This window comes from Panicum virgatum, chromosome 4N, assembly GCF_016808335.1.
Source record: "Panicum virgatum strain AP13 chromosome 4N, P.virgatum_v5, whole genome shotgun sequence".
In the NCBI taxonomy this organism is placed as follows: domain Eukaryota; kingdom Viridiplantae; phylum Streptophyta; class Magnoliopsida; order Poales; family Poaceae; genus Panicum; species Panicum virgatum.
The window spans coordinates 2,682,711-2,701,631 of record NC_053148.1 but is presented as its reverse complement, the minus strand read 5'-3'; the positions used below and the strand labels follow the sequence as shown (position 1 = coordinate 2,701,631).

General features: G+C 47.2%; 2 protein-coding genes across 3 annotated transcripts; one reads left to right on the top strand and one right to left on the bottom strand.

The window, feature by feature from the left end:
- Positions 1-1,988: 1,988 nt before the first annotated feature.
- On the bottom strand, positions 1,989-4,461 carry LOC120670241 (coiled-coil domain-containing protein 97-like). 2 transcript variants are annotated; one of them, XM_039950310.1, is made up of 2 exons: positions 3,675-4,461; positions 1,989-2,534 (listed from the first exon to the last, which is right to left on the bottom strand). In XM_039950310.1, the coding sequence occupies exons 1-2, from the start codon at positions 4,353-4,355 to the stop codon at positions 2,379-2,381; spliced, it is 837 nt and encodes a 278-aa protein (XP_039806244.1). In that variant the 5' UTR covers positions 4,356-4,461; the 3' UTR covers positions 1,989-2,378. The 2 variants fall into 2 exon arrangements, with proteins under 2 accessions (XP_039806244.1, XP_039806243.1); XM_039950309.1 differs by having other exon boundaries at positions 1,989-2,502; positions 3,675-4,451.
- Positions 4,462-9,821: 5,360 nt separating this feature from the next.
- LOC120671135 (probable methyltransferase At1g29790) lies at positions 9,822-11,614 on the top strand. Its single transcript, XM_039951391.1, has one exon. It carries the CDS (start codon positions 10,039-10,041, stop codon positions 11,206-11,208), a length of 1,170 nt encoding a protein of 389 aa, XP_039807325.1. The 5' UTR covers positions 9,822-10,038; the 3' UTR covers positions 11,209-11,614.
- Positions 11,615-18,921: the final 7,307 nt, after the last annotated feature.

Sequence of the window (18,921 nt, the reverse complement as noted above, 5' to 3'; positions counted from 1 at the left end):
GAATCGAACCGACCTACCTTTCTGTTTTGAGACCAAACCCTTGTTTAGTTGCAAAAACTTTTGGAATTTTGATACTGTAGCACTTTCGTTTGTACTTGGTAATTATTATCCGATCATGGGTTAACTAGGCTCAAAAGATTCGCCTCGCAAATTACAAACAAACTGTGTAATTAATTATTTTGTCTAGCTACATTTAATACTTCATGCATGTGTTCAAAGATTTGATGTGACGAGTAATCTTGTAAAATTTTGAAATTTTGGATGCAACTAAACAAGGGCCTAATCCTCCGATATGCGGCCAAAGTCGAAGAGGCCTTCCAACCTTTCTCGGCCTTTTGTCAACCTTCCTGGATTTGTTCTCCAAACAAATACAGCCCATTGTATATCTCTTTCTCTAATTCTCTATCTCTATCTATTTTAAAAGGGGAGCCGTTTTCTGGCCATGATTATATATTAGGCGTAGGTATGTTAAAAGGCCTTAAAATTTGATAAGATATTCGGACTCTTATCTTATATAATTTTGAACTAAAATATATAAGAGCCAATTTGGATTGTGAAGAGGTCACTAGGACCATGGTCCATTATCACACCTAGGTGCATTACAAAATGCTCCATCTGTCGTCTGAACGATTCACGGTGGATTGAAACCATTTTTACTATAATGTTATTTGCAATTAATGCAACAAGATGAGATCAAACAAGAATATGCTTTGAATTTTTGTAAAGTCAACAATTTTTGATTCAGCAAAAGGTGGACGAGTATTTTTCTTCATGTTGTTGTTGTTTATTACTCTTGTTCTACTCTTTCCTATTTCTTTTCTTCAAATTTTCATTTTCCTTTTCACTTTTTTCTAATATTTCTTTATTCACTTTCTTTATTATGTGTTTTTTTTCTATTTCTCTTGTTCTTCCTTCGATTTACATTTTTATTTCCTTTCTCTAATTATTTATATCTATTTATTTATATATTCTCTTTCTTTCTTTACGATTATGAACCTCAGGTACGTAATCTTTGTTTGAATTTGTAATTTATTTTTTCATAATTCATAACAACTAAATTTTTTTCTTATATTATTTAATGTTAACATCTTCATACTTGTTACCACAGTATAAAACTATTTGTTCACATTTAAGAGCAAGTCATGCTCAATGCATACTAATTTATTTGTATTGTAGACATCGGTGTGTGAAATGAGTTTAGCACATGTATATATGTTTATAAGAATAAATTTAGTTGTTTGTGTTAACCTACTCTATGGATGCAGGGTAAAAAAAGTATTTCATAACCCAAGCTGATTGGGCAATGACCGAAGAAGTCTACGTGGCGTGCCACATTAGATTCAAGGACGAATGATGATTTAGGGTGCGTTTAGTTGCCTGGCTAAGGGCTAATCAGGCTCCCGCAATGCAGCCTCGGCATGTTTGGTTGCATGTACAAGAGATCTAGCCAGGCTAGACTAATGTAGCGGGAGCATGTTAGCCGGGCTACGCTAGTACGCAAGAATCTGAGGGTCTGATTGGTTGGTCGTATGACCTCTCGTCCATGCTCCTGGGGTGCAATCTTGGACTGATTGGTTGCCTGGTTCAAGTACTGGCCCTAGCCCGTGGCATGTAATAGGAACCCCCGAGCCTGGCTCCCGGGATGCGGCAAAATTCCTGTTTCTCAAGAGCCAGGCTCGCTCGGTGCGGCGGTGCCTACTCGGCATGCATCTCCTATTTCAAATCTGTGTGCAGCCAAAAAACCAAACATCGTCTCTCTAGAACCTGGCTGTAATGAACAAGTTACCAAACATGACCCTCTTGCATGCAATGAACCTGGCCCTGGCCGGCCTTGCTCCCTGGTAAGCAAACGGACCCTTAAGGACGAAGTTGGACTGATTAGGATAGTTTAGAGACTGAACTGGACGTTTCCATAGTTCAGAAACCAAAATTAAGCCGAGCATCGTAGGTCAGGGACGAATTTGGCTATTTTGCCTTGATTAAACAACTAACGTAAGATAATCTATATTTCTATTAAGGGGAAGTGGCACAAATGCTCCATGTCTGCATGAGACTAGACTGGCTCTGATCAGTAATACATTATTATAAGATCAATACATTATTATGAGATTAATGCAAGGACAGAGCACTATCAAAGACAATACATGTATGTACATGCTAAGAGAGTGTAAGAGGTCCCAACTCGAACAGCACAGACGTTGCTGTATTTCTTCTCTGAAAAGAACAGAATCCTCTCGTTTGCTAATCTTCTTCGAAATACTTCTCCTCCGCGTCATAGTTGGCTTCCCTGGACCAATGGTCATCCAGCATCTCATCATTATCGATCTGAGAATAGTCCATATGCTCAGTGTCTTCACCAGACAGGAATTTCTGTTGCATCATATATGTGAACTGCTCCAGCTGATCCTGCATTTCTTCAGAAGATAACGTTTGCTTGAAAGTCCCTGCAGCAGAACCTCCCCCATTGCAGGAGTCCACAGGGGCAACCCCGTTTGCAACCACCTGCAATTACATAAAGGAGAAAAAATCATTTCCTGCAAGGGCATTGCGTCAAAACGAAGAATCATACAAACAACGCTCAACCAAAATTCAGAGGCACTCCAGATGTCCTTGTAGATGAATTAACAAGAAAGCATGGCAGCTTCACAGAGGTCATAAAATGAAATGGGCCATATATCAAATAAAGCTTCAATTATGAACTACAGCGATCGAGTCTCTACATCACCCAAACAGTTTCTAAACAAGTATCAGCATGTTCCTTTTAAAAACAAAGTACCATCATGGGCATACATACTAGGCAACAAACATGAAATTGCATCTGAACCAGTGCCCTCAGACCTCACGCTATGTTTTCCATACGCAAGAAAATTTAAACCACTGTGTCTCCTTTAGGCCAGAAAGCCCAGCACCATTGCACAAAACTATAAAGTTACTGCAGAGTTCAGGGTAGAAGGAATTCAGAGGTCGAAGTTTGGATCACAAAACCCGAGGCTAAAAAAAGATCCTCTGAATGATCATCCAGCACAAAATCTGGATCTTAAGTTCAAATATTATTACAGAGTTTAAAAAAAGCCAGATTATAGATTTCCTCCTCTATCACGTGAATCATAGAGTATAATGGATACAACCAGTTTTTAGATATATCCTAGCTTCTGTTTCAAGGAAATTCAGACCAATTTGCCTGCCGAAACAATAAATCGCCATCCATTGAAATAATAGATCATTGTTACCACATATAACTGATGGCAAAAGTTAGAGTATTTGGTCTAAAACTAAGAGTGAAAGATTAAAAGATTAATCCATAACTTGCACCTCAATTTGGTGCATAGCAACATCTCTAAATTAGATATTTTCGCAAAACTTGGTATTCCAGATGGTCCAAAATTGCAAACCCTACTACCTGAATCTACATATCATAAACTGAAATGTCAGACTAGGTTTGCAAGCCTTAATCAGAATTGATTGATAGTCTGTTTGTTTTCAATATGAGTAGTTAGCTCGTAGATGAAACATATAAGTAACAATTTCACATCCTTCGACATCATTCCACTTTGAATTAGTGTACACAAGCATGATAGTTACTGATTCAACAACAAACAATTTACAGAACCAATAAAACAAGCACAATCAAGTCAGAAAATGTAGACAAAAACAATAGTATGCAGGAAACAAACCTCAGTCGCAATGGGCTTGTCGACCTCTGACCCCTTTTCTTCCGAAATTTCTTCTTCCTTTTCCTCTTCCTCTTCTTCTTCTTCTTCCTCCTGCTCCTCCATCGCCTCCTCAGGGCCACCACCGACCCACTCTCTGGGGTCAACCCCTCTCCTAATCTGCTCCCCTCGTATCTTCTCCACGATGACGGCCTCCTCGGCCCTGCGCATCAGCGTCTCGGACCACCTCTCCCCGGGGCGCGCCATGGCCCTGCCGAGCGGGTCCTGGAAGCGGCCCAGGTACTCGTGGTGCAGGTAGGGCTCCCGCTCCCGCATGGCCTCCTCGGAGAAGTAGTCCCCCTCGCGGACGAGGCGGTCGAGGTAGGCGCGGCGGCGGTTCCGCACCCGCGCGGCGGGCGGCGGCGCCCCGGCCGCGGCGGCGCGGAGGCGGCGGAGGTGCCAGTCGACCTCGTAGTCCGGGCTGAGCGCGTCGAAGGCGGCGAGCTCGCCCGCGGAGAGCGCGGAGCCGTACCGCTCGAGGAAGAGCGGCGCGTCGCGGGCCAGGAGGGCGCGGAGCTCCGCCCGGCGCCGCGGCGAGGAGGGAGGGCCCGCCGCGGGGGAGGAGGAGAGGAAGGAGGAGGGGAAGTAGAGGCCCTCGACGGCGGAGAGGCGGGTGGCGATGCGGTCCATCGCCGCGGGCTCCATGGCCGGCTGCCGGGGGACGGTGCGATGCCGAGGGCTCTCGCCTGAGTCGCCTCCAGACTCAGAGGCTTTGGCACCGCCGTTGGCCGGTGTAGGCGGTGGGCGGGGACTGGGTTGGGCCTTGGTATGGATGTATGGTGCGGTTTGAGTGGGCCTCGGCCTTCTTGTATATGTCGGCCTTATCTCAGCTCAGCCCAGCCCAGCCCAGCCCAGCCCATGCAAGGCTGGTGTGTGGCTAGTGTCAGTCGGGCCGCATGTCAGTCACGGTAGATCTGGTGTCGGCTATAGTGTGAGTTCTGACACTAGAGATTTAATCTCTGATGAAATGCTGTCTTTTCTCACTCGAGATAGTCGCCGCGCAAGTCTACCTTTCTGGACAATGGTCTGAATTTCTTCTTATCTCCATAGGAATAATGTGAAGGCATACGCTTGCCAGCCTTGCCCTTTAATATGGTTATTGGTCCAAGTGTAGTAATCCCATTATGAAATGTGGACCTCAAAGCTAGGGGGGGTTGGATGTAACAATATTCAAACCTCACCAGCAAATGGTTTAAATTCCTCTAAATTTTCGCATGTAGCTTAGGGCGCGCTTGGTTGAGGTCCAATATGTGCCGGGCCAAGCTATTGTCATGGTAAAAGTTCGGCGCTCACTTGGTTCAAAACCAAGCGACAGTATTCCGATGCCCACATTTTGGCTGTTCTGGCCAGACTCCCTCACTTGGTTCAAAACCAAGCGACAGTATTCCGATGCCCACATTTTGGCTGTTCTGGCCAGACTCCCTGCCCCATCGTGGACATTTTTTTTGTCGAAGCGAGGCGAAGCCTCATTTCCATTTCAGAAAACGGAAATACCAGAGTGCATACAAACGAGTGAAGCAGACCAAGAGCAGACGACTAGAGAAAGAGGAGGGAGGGCTGTCCTACCAGCCTGATTCAGACTGAAGGTCACAGCAACAAGTTTAACACCGGGGTTCCCGGGATACAACACTAAACCTTTTAAGCGAACAGCAACAAAAGAAAGCAGAAGACCCTAGTCCGAGATAGGATGTTTCCATAACGCAGCGCTTCTCACGTCACAGAGCTTGACTTCTTCACTCCTCCGAGTCGTCCTCATCCAGATCCTCAGGCGGAGGAAGCAGTCTTGTAGGATGAGTTGCTGGAGCTTGGCCAATCATCACTCTGTGAGCACAAGCAAGCAACGCATGTAGTCCCTCCAGGATCTTGCCCTGAGTCTCCTGATTGTACAACCCTGACCAATATGTTAAAAGAGCACATATATGAATTATGATTTCGATTGGGCTGTTAATGATTTTGTTTTCAAAGCATGCCTTGTTTCGGCATTTCCAGATGGCCCAACACACTGTTGCACAGCAGCTAGTATAGGTAACTCCCCCACCGGGTAACCACTTAGAAATCCATTCTCTAAATTGTGGGAAGCTGTTTGGGATATTATTCGCACAAACACAAAGACCAAAAATACCCAACATTGAAAGAAAAGATGATCAACGCTTTCTTCTTCTTGACAAAAATAACAGGTTGGATCCCCTGTCCATTTCCTTCTAATAAGATTATCCTTTGTGAGGATTGCCTTATTTTCAGACAGCCAAAGGAAAATTTTGATTTTATAAGGAATCTTTGCCTTCTAGATGTGCTTGAAACTTTTACAAGTGTCTTCCTTGGTAAGTAAATCATACAACGATTTAGTAGAGAAGCATTTGCTTTTAGTCCATCTCCACATAGGAACATCTTTCCAGTCTCAAAGTCATGATTGTAGACTGAATCCACAATTGTGAGCCACTGTTCAAAGAGAATTGGATTAAGCCATCGGCTAAACCTCAAGTCCCCGTGACTTCTCAGGAACTCATGAACAGAAATGGTTTTTTCTTGGCAGAGGTAAAAAAGAACAGGGTACATGAGACATAAAGGTTTGTCTGTCAACCACTTGTCAAACCAGAAGGAAGTATGCTTTCCTTGCCCAGTTTTCATCACTCTACCTTCAAGGTAAATGTGTCTAACTTTCAGCAAATCAGTCCAAACATGAGAATCATCAAGTCTGTGATTCACAGACCCAACAAGACTGCCCTGCAGGTATTTTTTCCTAACAATATCCTGCCATAAGCCCTCCTCAAATTCACCTTTCCACCACTATTTACAGAGTAAGCTCTGTCGGTACCCTGCAACAGGGGTACCCACTCCTACTGTGCCAAGACTCGCGTAGTTATCCGTAACTACGCCCTAAGGAGCTGAGCAGCCGGACCCCAGGGGTCCGGCTCCATCTCACCGGACCAACGGTCCCGGACCCGCTTCCTGCTCGGGGACGGGTCCGGTGTCACCACGTGTCCTAGAGGTGGAAATGCTCAGTACCTGTGGCCGCGGACCCGGACCCCCGCAGGTGGGTCCGGGACCTCCACGTGCCATCCGGACTCCCGCAGATGGGTCCGGGACCTCCACGTGCCTATCCGGACCCCCGTGAGCTCTCGGCTCAGCTAGCTGATCGGGAGGGGTCCGGAGCCGCCACGTGTCACGCAGACGCGGGCGCAGGCGCAAGGCTTCCGCTGGAAGCTCCCTCACCCACCCGTATTAAGTGCGAGTGGTCGAGGCAGGCTCTGCTGCCTCTGGGCACGGAGCAGCTTTTATCAGTCCACACTGTGGATCGCCAGTTACCGAGGCGGCTCGTCAGTTACCAAGACAAGCCGTGCGCATGGGCGACGAGTCATGATGACCAGCTACTGACTGGAGCATCAGTGCACGCTGCTACAGTGGACTGAGTCAGTAGTTCGGCGCTTCATCATGACCTCGACGCGCGGCTGCAGAGGCTAGACTCTACTCTGACAGGACAGCTCAAGACCATCCCTGGTCAGAAGCTACGCACAAAAGCCGACGACAAGATCTCCGGATCTGAGGCATTGAAGGCCAAAGTGTAGTTTATAATACATCGCCGGGTCCACATGTCGGGGCCCCGCTCAGTGTACGTGCTCCCCTTGGACATATAAAAGGGAGAGCACGCCCTCCTTCAAGGGGAGAGATCTCTCAGACAGAGTCTAGGCAATCCAGAGGACACCCAAGCTCTCGCGAACTCTCTTCCCTCTCGAGGGAAGGCAATACAACACACAGTGGACGTAGGGTATTACGCTCCGGCGGCCCGAACCACTCTAAATCTTGCTGTGTTCATCGTGTTCTTGAGTGAGATCTAATTAGGACTAGCTAACCCCCGAGTACACACCCTCTGGGCTAGGGCGGGTGCCTTCCGCCACCCGGCTGTGGTCTGCAGCACCACGACAAGCTCAAATTCATAGTTCTAATATCCTTTATTCCTAGGCCACCAAACTTCTTGCTTTTGTTTATGATACTCCACCTCACTAAGTGGTATTTCCTTTTTTGAGCCCCTCCTTGCCAAAAAAAAACTTCCTCCTTTGTTTATCTAGCCTCTCAGTGATAGTTTTAGGGAGAAGATACATAGACATGTGATAAATAAATGTATTAGTTAGACTTGCCTTGATCAAAGTAGTCCTGCCAGCAATGGATAAAGTTTTTCCTTTCCAAAGGGCCAACATTTTTTCATTTTTCTCCTCCAGGGGTACCCAATCTTTAATGTGTAGTCTGCTAGGACTGACAGGTACACCAAGATACCTTAGGGGGAAGGTCCCAGTTTGACAATTGAACAATTCAGTAAGTTGTAGAGCTTTCAAATCATTTCCATTGACCAAAAGAATCTCACCCTTAAAGAAATTGATCTTAAGACTAGACATTTGCTCATAAAGGTATAACAGTAATTTCATATGTCTAGCATTTTCAAAGTCATCCTTGAGACAAATTATGGTGTCATCTGCATATTGCAGAACAACCACACCATTCTAAATGAGATTATCAGCCAAGCCAGTAATCAAACCATTCCTCTGTGCTTGTCTAATCATTCTAGTCAAATAGTCAGCTACAAAGTTGAATAGAATTGGAGACAACGGGTCCCCCTGTCTGACCCCTTTGTGACTGACAAAATAGGGTCTCATTTGATTATTTATTTTCACACTCACTGTCCCCCAGACACAACCTTGCAAATCCAGTTACACCAAGTACTGTTAAAGCCTCTAATTTTCAAATTGTCAAAAAGGAAACCCCAGCACACCTTATCATATGTTTTTTCAAAGTCCAGCTTCAAGACAATCCCTACTTGTTTATTTTTCTGTCTCATGAAGAATCTCATGTAAAGCTAGAATTCCATTCATAATGTCTCTTCTTTTCATGAAGGCAGACTGATTTTTGAGAATGAATTTGTCCACCAAGGGCTCCAGTCTGACGGTGAGAACTTTGGTAATCCACTTATAAAGCCCCATCGTGGACATTGGCAATTGATTTTGATATAAAACTAATCAGTGGCCAAAACATTGGATAACACATTTTGGCACCAAATCAAGTGCTGTCCAAAATTTTTTGCCCAAGTTTTGGCAAAGAAATTGGCATGCCAATATTTTGGCATGCCCTCATTTTGGCAAGTTAAACTTTGGAGCTGAACCAAGCAGGCTCTTAATTGTAGGTATCCATACGCCTGCATTATGAGATGCTTTCCATCAAGGTAAGCTGTAGATTAATTCACGTTTATACAAAAATTACCGGAAAACAAGCCCACGAATATAGAAATGGCGAAGTGATCTGCCTCAGGAATCCTAAGAGCATCTCCAACAGCTTACGTAAATCTCATTATCTATAATCTCATTTACATAACCATTTAGCCAAGATTCATCCTCCAAATTGAAGTTTACTCCAACATCTTATCCATCCCTCCCTCATCCATTCCATCCCCTCCTCCCGCTGACCCACTGACAAGTGGGCCCGCTCCATCACCATCTCCACACGGGAGCCACGACCATGGAGGACGAAGCCCGCCGCGTCCCCGACGCCCTGCGCCCTGCCTCCCCGCCACCCAACGTCCTGCGCCTCCACGCCGCCCGCCGCCTCCCTTGCTCCGGTGCCGCACGGAGGGGGCGGCTGAGGGGTCCGAGCGGGAGCAGCTTCGCGCGCGGCCCGGCGAGGAGGTGCTTCGGCGGCGGCCCGTCGGGGAGGAGCTCGGCGGTGGGGAGGAGCTTCGGCGGCGGCCCGGCGGGGAGGAGCCCGGCAGCGCGGCGGCGGGAGCCCGAGCGGCGGTGGGAGCAGGAAGGCGGCGCAGCCGCGCGGTAGCGGGAACGCGAGGGCGCGCGGCGGTGGGAGCCCGAGGGCGTTTTGCATGTTGCGGTTGCTCCTGCAAAAATGAAGGACGGAGGGGGAAGTTTGGATGACCGGATGGAGGACGGAGGGGAATACAAGAGCTGTTGGAACCGGGTTTTTGGGATGTTCTCCTTTTTTTTACAGATGGAAGATCGGATAGAACAGCTGTTGGAGATGCTCTAAGTTTAGCCTTGTTTGGCAGAAGTACGTCCGTACGAAACCGGTGGTTAAACCGGATGTTAGGCACGGGATTACGGGCCGCAGCCTCGCAATCCAACAACCGACAAGCCCTTTCACTCCGCCGCCGTCGCAATCCCCAGCTCGCACTCTCCTCCAGCTCCACTCCCCGAGCAAAGGAACAACGCACGAGGCCGAGATCCCCGCCCGCCCGCCGCGCCGGCGAAGTCCGCACCCCTCCCCTCTGCCCCGCGCGGCCGCGAAACTAGCGGCGTTTCCCTCCCGGCCCGCCCGGCCCGCGCGCCGCGCCATGGGGACGGTGTCCCTGAACGTGGCGTCCTCCCGGCGCGGCGGGCGGCGCGGCCTGGCGTGCCTCTGCTCGCCCGCGCTGCTCAACCTCCTCGTGCTCCTCTCCCTCCTCTCCACCAATCTCCTCGCGCTCCTCGCCTTCCTCTCCCCCCGCGCCCGCGGCCCCGTTCACGCCGCCGCCGCCGCCGCCGCCGCCGACCGCTCCGCCTCCTCCTCCTCCTCCTCCGCCATCTCCGCGCAGGTGGCCGCCATCGCGCGGGAGATCGACGCCACCCGCCTCGTCCCGCACCGCTCCGCCCTGCCCCCGGAGCTGCTCCTCTTCCTCTCCCCGCACGCGCTCCCGCTGGGCCGCGACGCGCGCACCGGGCTCACCCACATGCCGGCCTCCGTCGCGCACGCCTGCTTCCGCTCCCCGCCCACGCTCGCCCTGCTCGCCGCCTTCGCCTCCTACGAGCCGCGCGCCGCGTGCCCACGCAACGCCACCCTCCCGCACCGCCTCCTCTCTAAGGGATGCGAGCCGCTGCCCCGCCGCCGGTGCCTCTCCCGGGGCCCCCGCGCGGCGCTCCCGTCCTCCAACATGGGCGTCGACAGCCGCCGCTGGGTGAAGCCGCGCCACGACCACGAGTTCCTCATCGACGACGTCCTGCGGCTCGCCGGCGCCGCCTCGACTAAGATCCGGATCGGCTTCGACGTCGCCGGCGGCGCCGCCAACTTCGCCGCCCGGATGAGGGAGCGCGGGGTGACCGTGGTCACCACGGTGCTCGACAACGCCGGGAAGCCCATGAACGAGTTCGTGGCCGCGAGGGGCCTGTTCCCGCTGCTGCTCTCGCCGGCGCACCGCTTCCCCTTCTACGACGGGGTGTTCGACCTCGTGCACGTCGGGACCACCGCGCTGGACGAAGGCGGGGCGCCGGCGCTGGGGCAGGCGGGGACGGAGGAGGCGCTGGAATTCCTCATGTTCGATGTCGATCGGGTGCTGCGCGCCGGCGGGCTGCTCTGGATTGACAGCTACATGTGCCACAGCGAGGAGCGGAGGCAGGTGGTTCTGAGGCTAATTCGAAGGTTTGGCTACAAGAAGCTCAAGTGGGTTGCAGGAGAGAAGGCCGGCACGGGGAGCTCAAAGACGGCAATGTACATCTCTGCGGTTTTGCAGAAGCCGGGCCGGGGTTGAAATCAAATGGATGGTTTGTTTTCTTCTTGATCAGATCTCAGGTATGAATGTACCTTCTGATTGCTCATCAGTTCAGGGGATTTGACTTGAGAAATGACCATGCCGAATAGATACCCCGGATTTTAGGTTGATTTTATTGTTTGGTCAGATAGTAACAATTGTTCAGCTTTTGTTATCATGTACTTACTGATTTTATTGGATGTAATAGTCTGCTCTTAGGTGGGAAACATATGAGGTACGATTTGGTGCTCAACTGGGGGACTGCAAAGTAGTCCAATGATGTGTAATTCGCAATCCAAGCAGAAAAGTTGTTTGTCTGTCTGAAGCTATTTTTTTATCAGTTTAGTCTATGGTGTGGTATTCTGGAACTTAATTCAAATTTCAACGGATTTGATCATTTGCATAACTGAGTATCTACATTGGTTTCACTCTTTACCTTTCATCCAGTTCAAACTAAGACCTTGTTTAGATTCCAAAACGCAAAATGCAAATTTTTTTGTAAATTGTTTGCATGATGTATTAAATATAGTCAAAAAATAAATCGCATTACACAAATGGACTGTAAATCGCGAGACGAATCTAATGAGCCTAATTAGTATGTGATTAGACACTAAATTGCTACAGTGACTCTACAGTAACAAGTTCTAATGATAGATTAATTAGACTCATTAGATTCGTCTCGTAGTTTACAAACGAGATCTGTAATTAGTTTTGTGATTAGTCTACATTTAGTACTTCAAATATTGAAGATTCTCTTCCAAAAACGCAAAAATGCAAAATGCAAAGTGAACTAAACACACCCTGATTTTTTGATATGTCAGAGCTGGGAACCAATAAATGAACTATTTGAAAAGCTGCTAGACCTAAGAATCACACTACAAAGCAATCTCACAAAGAGCAGAAGCAAGCACCAAAATTAGGAGAGAAATTTCAAAGAAGTCTCAAAACTAGCTGAGCTTCCATGGAGCAGCTGAGCCAGTATGGTGTTTCTATGCAAAATTGGCTGAGCTCCTTTTCCCTGGCTAAGCTTCACTGTCTCGAAAAATAGCCTGAAAGAGAAAGCTAACTCCCTAAAAATTGATCAAACAACCTTCAAATCTCACAAAATTGTAACCGTAGCTCGCAACAACATTATGAACCTTTTCTCAAAATATCTCCTCAAAAGGGTAGTCAGGCTAGCCTAAGACTTAGAAATTGTGGTCTGGACCTGACAAATGTCCAACAATCAACCCTACCCAAGAGCTGCTCAACTCTCACTCGTTCGACTCAGAGGCAATGCCGCTAGTTCAGCCCGAGTCCGGCCCGTCTCCCCTACCGCCCGGTCCTTCCCGTGGGGCTGCGGGCGCGCACCTCCTGCCAGCTGCCGGCGCTGGCGCTTCGATTTGAACGGTGAAAGCTATTCTGGCCGTCATATCGAATCTTCGAATACATGTATGGAGTATTAAATATAGTTGAAAAAATAACTCATTACACAGTTAAATTGTAAATGACGAGACGAATCTTTTAAGCCTAATTAATCTATAATTAGATATTAATTGTCAAATAATAACGAAAATACTATAGTACCAAAACCTAAAAAATTTCGCGAACTAAATAAGACTTAATTGCTCTAGATTAGAAAATCAGAAAGGCATTTATTTCGGATTCGGTGATGTACTCCTTTATCGGCAAGGGTGAAGGAGCTTCATTGTCACCTTAACATAGCATGAAAACTAACACTAGTAAAAATCTTGAACATATTTCTTCAATGCTACTAGAAATTTTAGCGATTCCTTGAGTGTCACTAAAATTCTTTCATTTTCCTTCACTGCCACTATTTTAAATTCACGCGCTGTTATACACAATTTCCGTCATTATGCTGTTAGAGTGCCATATATATTGGTATGGTAAAGATAATTTTATCCCCTTTAAATGCACCCTCCCTCGCATGCTCGGTGGCGGCGGCACCCCATTGCCAGTCGGATTGGGCAAATTTAACCGAGAACCGAACCGAACTAACCGAGAACCAAAACTGAAAGAACCGAAACTGAGAATTTCGGTTCTCCGTTCGGTTCCCAATTCTCAGGAATCGAAATTTTCAGTTTGGTTCGGTTCCTAGACTAGGTTAACCGAGGAACCGAGCCCATATGTAATTTACCCACGAAGCCCAACTGGCCGGCGGCCCATCCAAAATTCTAACCCTAAACCCAACTCTTCAGCCCCACTCCCGCCGCCCTCTGGCTCCCCACTCCCGCCGCCCCCTCCCTAAGCTTCCCACCTCGCCATGGCGCTGCCCCTGTCGGCCTGCCCCCATCCAGTCTCCACCCCGCGCGCCCCTACCCCGACCCCGCCCCCGCCCGCGCCCAGGGTCCGGCGTCCCAGCTCCCGCCGCCCGTCGACCTCCTGCGAGCCTCCGGCCGCCACCCCAGACCCCGTCCGCCTCCACCCGACCACCCCCGTTCCCCGCAGCCTCCAACCCCATCACCCGCCCCCGGTAACCAGCAGCGCTCGGTGCTCGCCGACCCCGCCAGGCGAGGAGGCGAGCCGCAGCAGCGGTGCATCCACAGGCCACGCCGCGCGGCCGCGGGGCGGGACGGCCCCGAATCGAAGGCGCGGCAGCGCATCCAAGAGCCATGGCCATGGCGAGCGCGTGCGCGGTGGAGGCCAGTGCATGCGTTGCTCGGTGGCGGCGCCTTCCGCCTTGGGCGAGAGCAACGGCGAGGCGAACGGCAGCGCTGGATGGGATGCAGTTTTTTATTTGGATTTTGTGAACTTGTGGTGAGATGGTTCGTTTTTTTTGTTATAACCAGAACCGAACCGAAAGAACCGAAACCAAATTTCTTCGGTTCCCACTCTTGAAAAGAACCGAACGGTCCCTGTTTTCTGAGAACCGAACTTTGGTATAAACTGAAGAACCGAACCAATCGGTTGGTTAGAACCGAATGCCCAGGCCTAGTTGCCAGCTTGTCCACGGACGCACCGGCTAGCTGCACGTGGATGTTCAGGCCAAAGCAAGGCACGGGGCGCGACTGTGGTGTGGCGTCGTGCTCCGTGCGCGCCTAGAGATCCAGCTCTATTAGAAGTATTATGATGGGAGGTAAGAAAACTGTAAACTACATGGAGAAGAGAGAAACAAAGGCCGTGTTTGGTTAGATTGCATGCAATTACTGTAGTATTTTTGACCGCTAATTTAGAGTATTAAATGAAGTCTAATTATAAAACCATCTCCACAACCCCCGTGTAAATTGCGAGACGAATCTAATGAGGCCTTTGACCGCGTGATTAGAGGATGGTAATGTAGCATCACTGTAGCAAATCATCAATTAATTAACGCCGTTAGATTCGTCTCGAAAAGTTACACCCGCCCCTGAAAAGATTTTGTAAATAGACTTCATTTAGTACTCCATGCATATGAGATTCTTTTTTCGAAAAACACACGCAAAATTTTTTTCTCAGTAACCAAACACGGCCAAAGATAGAAGAGACGAGCGTCTCACACGACGCGCCCACTCAAGCCGGGTGGTACGCGCTGCGACTTTTTCTATTGGCTGAGTTTGGCCGCGTTTAGTTTGCGAAAAGTTGGATGAAAAAATACTGTAGTATATTTAGTTGGATGAAAAATTACTGTAGTATGTTTCGTTGTTATTTGATAAATAATGTCTAATTATGAATTAATTAGTCTTAAAAAATTTATCTCGTGCTAATCAGTTAGACTGTGTAATTAGATATTTTTTCAACTACATTTAATACTTCATGCATGTGCCGAAAGATTCGATGTGACGGGTACTATGAAAAATTTTGGGAACTAAACCGGGCCATTGCTGTGCAGCATTGACTACCAGCAGGGTCCGCACCATCGCGCGCTTGCAGTTGGTAGCCAGCGAAATTCGTGTTTAGTTCCAACAAAAAATTTTTGTGTTGGAATCTTACTAATTTGAAGTACTAAATGAAGTCTATTTATAAAATTTTTTGCACAAATGGGTTGTAAATCGCGAGACGAATCTAATGATGCTAATTAATTCAGAATTAATTAATAATTAGCAGATGGTTACTGTAGCATCACTGTTGCAAATCATGGATTAAGTAGGCTCATTAGATTCGTCTCGCGATTTACAGCCCATCCATGCAAAAAGTTTTGTAAATAGACTTTATTTAATACTCTATATATGTATCGAAATATTTGATGTGACATTTTTTTGTGTTTACAGAATTTATAGGGTGGGAAGGGCTTAGCTATACCTCGAGGCCAAGCCGTGAGGCCTACAGGTGGCGGCGCCGGCTCGCCGTGACGTCCGACAGAGGGTGCACGAGGTCAGCTCAAGCAGGCGGCGCGCCGTTCCTCTGAAATTTCCACGCGTCGACGAGCTTCCGGTTGCAGGCTGAGGAGTAGAAGATGACATCGACGGCTGTCCCAGATTGCAGGAACAGGCCGTGCCGGGCGTCTCCTGGTGGCCTGGTGTAGTGGTGTGCAACCTGTACAGTCGGGCAGTCGGCGAGGCCCCAACTCGCGCATGTAGCGGTTCGACACGTTCTCCGCCAGGTGCGCGTTTGCCCATGGAGAGCTTCGGCAGCGGCTCGCCTCAGTAAAGCTCCTCCCGCGTGCGCAATCTGCCACCCCACGCCTCTCTCCCTCTCTTTGTGTATTTGGTTAGGGACGGGGAATCGATTTGGGTATCGACTCCTAAGTACTCCGTTTGTTCCAAATTGTAAATCATTATAATTTTCTTGAAGAGTTAAAATATTTCAAGTTTGACCAAATTTATACAATAAAGTACTAACATTTATAATATCAAATAAGTATCATTATATTCTTCATTAAATATATTTTTATAGTATATCTATTTGGTGCTATAAATATTTGTAATCTTTTCTATAACTTTTGTCAAACATAAAAATAGTTTGACTCCCTAAGAAAATTGAAATGACCTACAATTTCAAACAAAAGAGTAGAAGAGTTTCCGATGGAATCGCCCTGGCTGGGGGGCTATGATGTCAGAGTGGCACAATGGGACGGTTGTACAAAACGGATTGAAAATTTAAAACAATGGTAAGGGAATTCGATTTTTTCAATGGCATACAAGAGAGGGGTATAATTTCCAATGGCATTGAGAAAATTTTCTCAAAAATCTTTACCCTACAAAAAAGTCCTAAAATGTTATTTAAATCAAAAGGGTTCACAAGATAACATATTTAAAAATTGTTACGTTCATAGATGTTTCTAGATAGAAGATTTTGTACACAAAAGATATTTTCATTAATACAACATATTTAAACATTATTGCTTTTATAGATGTTTCTAGTTAAAAGATTTTATACACAAAAGATATTTTCATTACTACAACATATTTAAAAGATATTTTCATTACTACAACATATTTAAAAATTATTACTTTTATAGATGTTTCTAGTTGAAAGATTTTATACACAAAAGATATTTTTATTACTACGTGAAATGAGATAGTGCACATGTTTGATTGCGGTTATATGAGAAAACTAAATATTTTTTATCCTTTTATTAGGAGAGCTACAATGTGATGGGTTCTTAAATACCTATAAAAGCCAACTGATCAATGACTTGCTCATGGCTGAAACCTCGGAGTGAGCACAACATATATTGAGATACACATGTAAAGAGAGAACAGAGTTAGAAAGCTCAAAAGACGTTCTATGAATTCTCACAACTTCCAAAGTATATGAAAATTGTACGCTTCTATATAAACTAAGCAATCAGTCAACCCAATGCCAAATGAACAAGACAGCTCGAGTGACGCAATCCATCGAAACCAATAGCAGCTAGTTTGTTGTGTTCTAGCGCTTGGTCACACATGTGTCTGCAAGCGTGGCTGGCAGCCATTCTAGAATCCGACCAATTGAACATAATAAAAATAAGTAAATAATGGAGCTCAAAAGGTAGCCGATTTGGTGAAGCACTCCAACATTAGTTGTTTCACGTCAAGGGGGAAGGGTAGCACTCCCTACACTGTTGTTCTACATAACAAATAAAACGATATATTCAGTATCGTGATCTTGCCTGCACGAAGAGGTGAAGCACACGAACACTAGCGGTTCCACGTTAGGGGAGGTAGGGTAGCACTTACTGCACCGTTGTCACCTGAAAATGTACATAACAAACAAAATGATACATTTAGGTTTAAACATCTTTTCTTATCTTTAGAAACGTGCAGGCTTAGTACTCGTTTTTTAATGAAAAGGCTCGGTAGTCGTCAGGGGCGTAGCCAGAATTGGATTGGGGGGAGGGCAAACAGCTTTGAGGGGGGCTAATATAGACTAATCTTGATAATTAGTACTATTTCATTAGAGAATATTAGGGGTATTAGTGGTGCTAAGGGAGGATTAGGGGGGCAGGCCCGTGCGTCCCCTGGTAGTCGTGGATTGTTATCTTAACTGCATGAGGAGGCCGCGGTAAATTTGGTGTAGATGAACTTCTTGAGCACATCACAAATGGTCTCCACCGGGACAACATTCGTGCCACCAGGTCCGCCAGTAGAGATCACACCGATGACCCTCATTCGTGAGATCACCGGACCGTCGGACATTACTTGGCAAATCACAATATCGGTGCGAACAGTTTTGATGTTCGCGGTGACTATTTGGGGGATCCAATCTCTTACCACCCTTTATTAATATAAAGAAAAAATGGAAAAATAAATGTCACCAATTAACAGGAGCTTCATTCAATTGTACTAACTGCTAGCCGATTACTTACTTAACGATTCCTAGAGAGATACCAGCGGTTCATACGAAGCATAGCTTAAAGACATCTTCCAGGTCATCCGGATTTATATAGCCCATTGAAATACAGCTGTCGCCGACACTTACCTGCTGTGGCGGAGCGTCAATATCTTCAAGACGAGCCCAATCAGAATGCAAAATGCTGTAAATTGCAAAATTCTCACCTGGTTTAGTGTTGCAAACTTCATCGAATCAACTTTCTCACTTACCTGGCGAACCTCCAGAACAGCTACGTCAGAACGTCAGCATGTGTAAAGTATCTTCGCTGAGAGTTCTTCAACTCCAACGGTAAGAGCAAGAGTTATGGATGCGCCCGCTCGCGGGCGTCTCGCACGCCAGGTCATCTGGTGTCAGAGTAGCGGGGGTTAGCTGGATCATCATTTAATGTTTGGAGCAGCTGAGATAGCAACATGCAACCAATGGGAACCAGCAGCGCTACTCCAAAGCACATCCCGCCTGTGTTGCGCCGGCAACTCACCAGTCGCCCGTTTTCCTTCTCTCTCCTGTTTCTCTCTCTCCCACATCAGATTGTGCTGATGTGTTCTGCCCATTCGCCAGCTGATCTGGCCTCATAATACTTGCTCTAAGCCTCCTTCGAACGCATAGCCTATCACCCTTCCGGAAGCTGGACACCACGTGCTGGCAAGTAAGCACTATGTCCTTACGCTTATCCCTCTTGAGCACAAACCCAGAACTTAAGCGCATACGACCAGTATTCTTTTTGTAAGTAATCACTGTCAGTATGTTCTTCCTTGTGCGCACGAAGGAGTGCAATATCTGGTCAGGACTAAACTTTGTATGTATCCTGCAACTAATTTAAACAATTGAAAAGACAGCAAATTTAATTCAAACAAAGCAACATAAGTCCATTTTTTGCCATCCAACTATCGTCTCAGTTTGGTTTTGGCCATCAAATCGCAAAACCAGGAATTTTTTGGAGTAAAGTCTATTTTTGACCATCCAACTATCGACTGAGTCCGG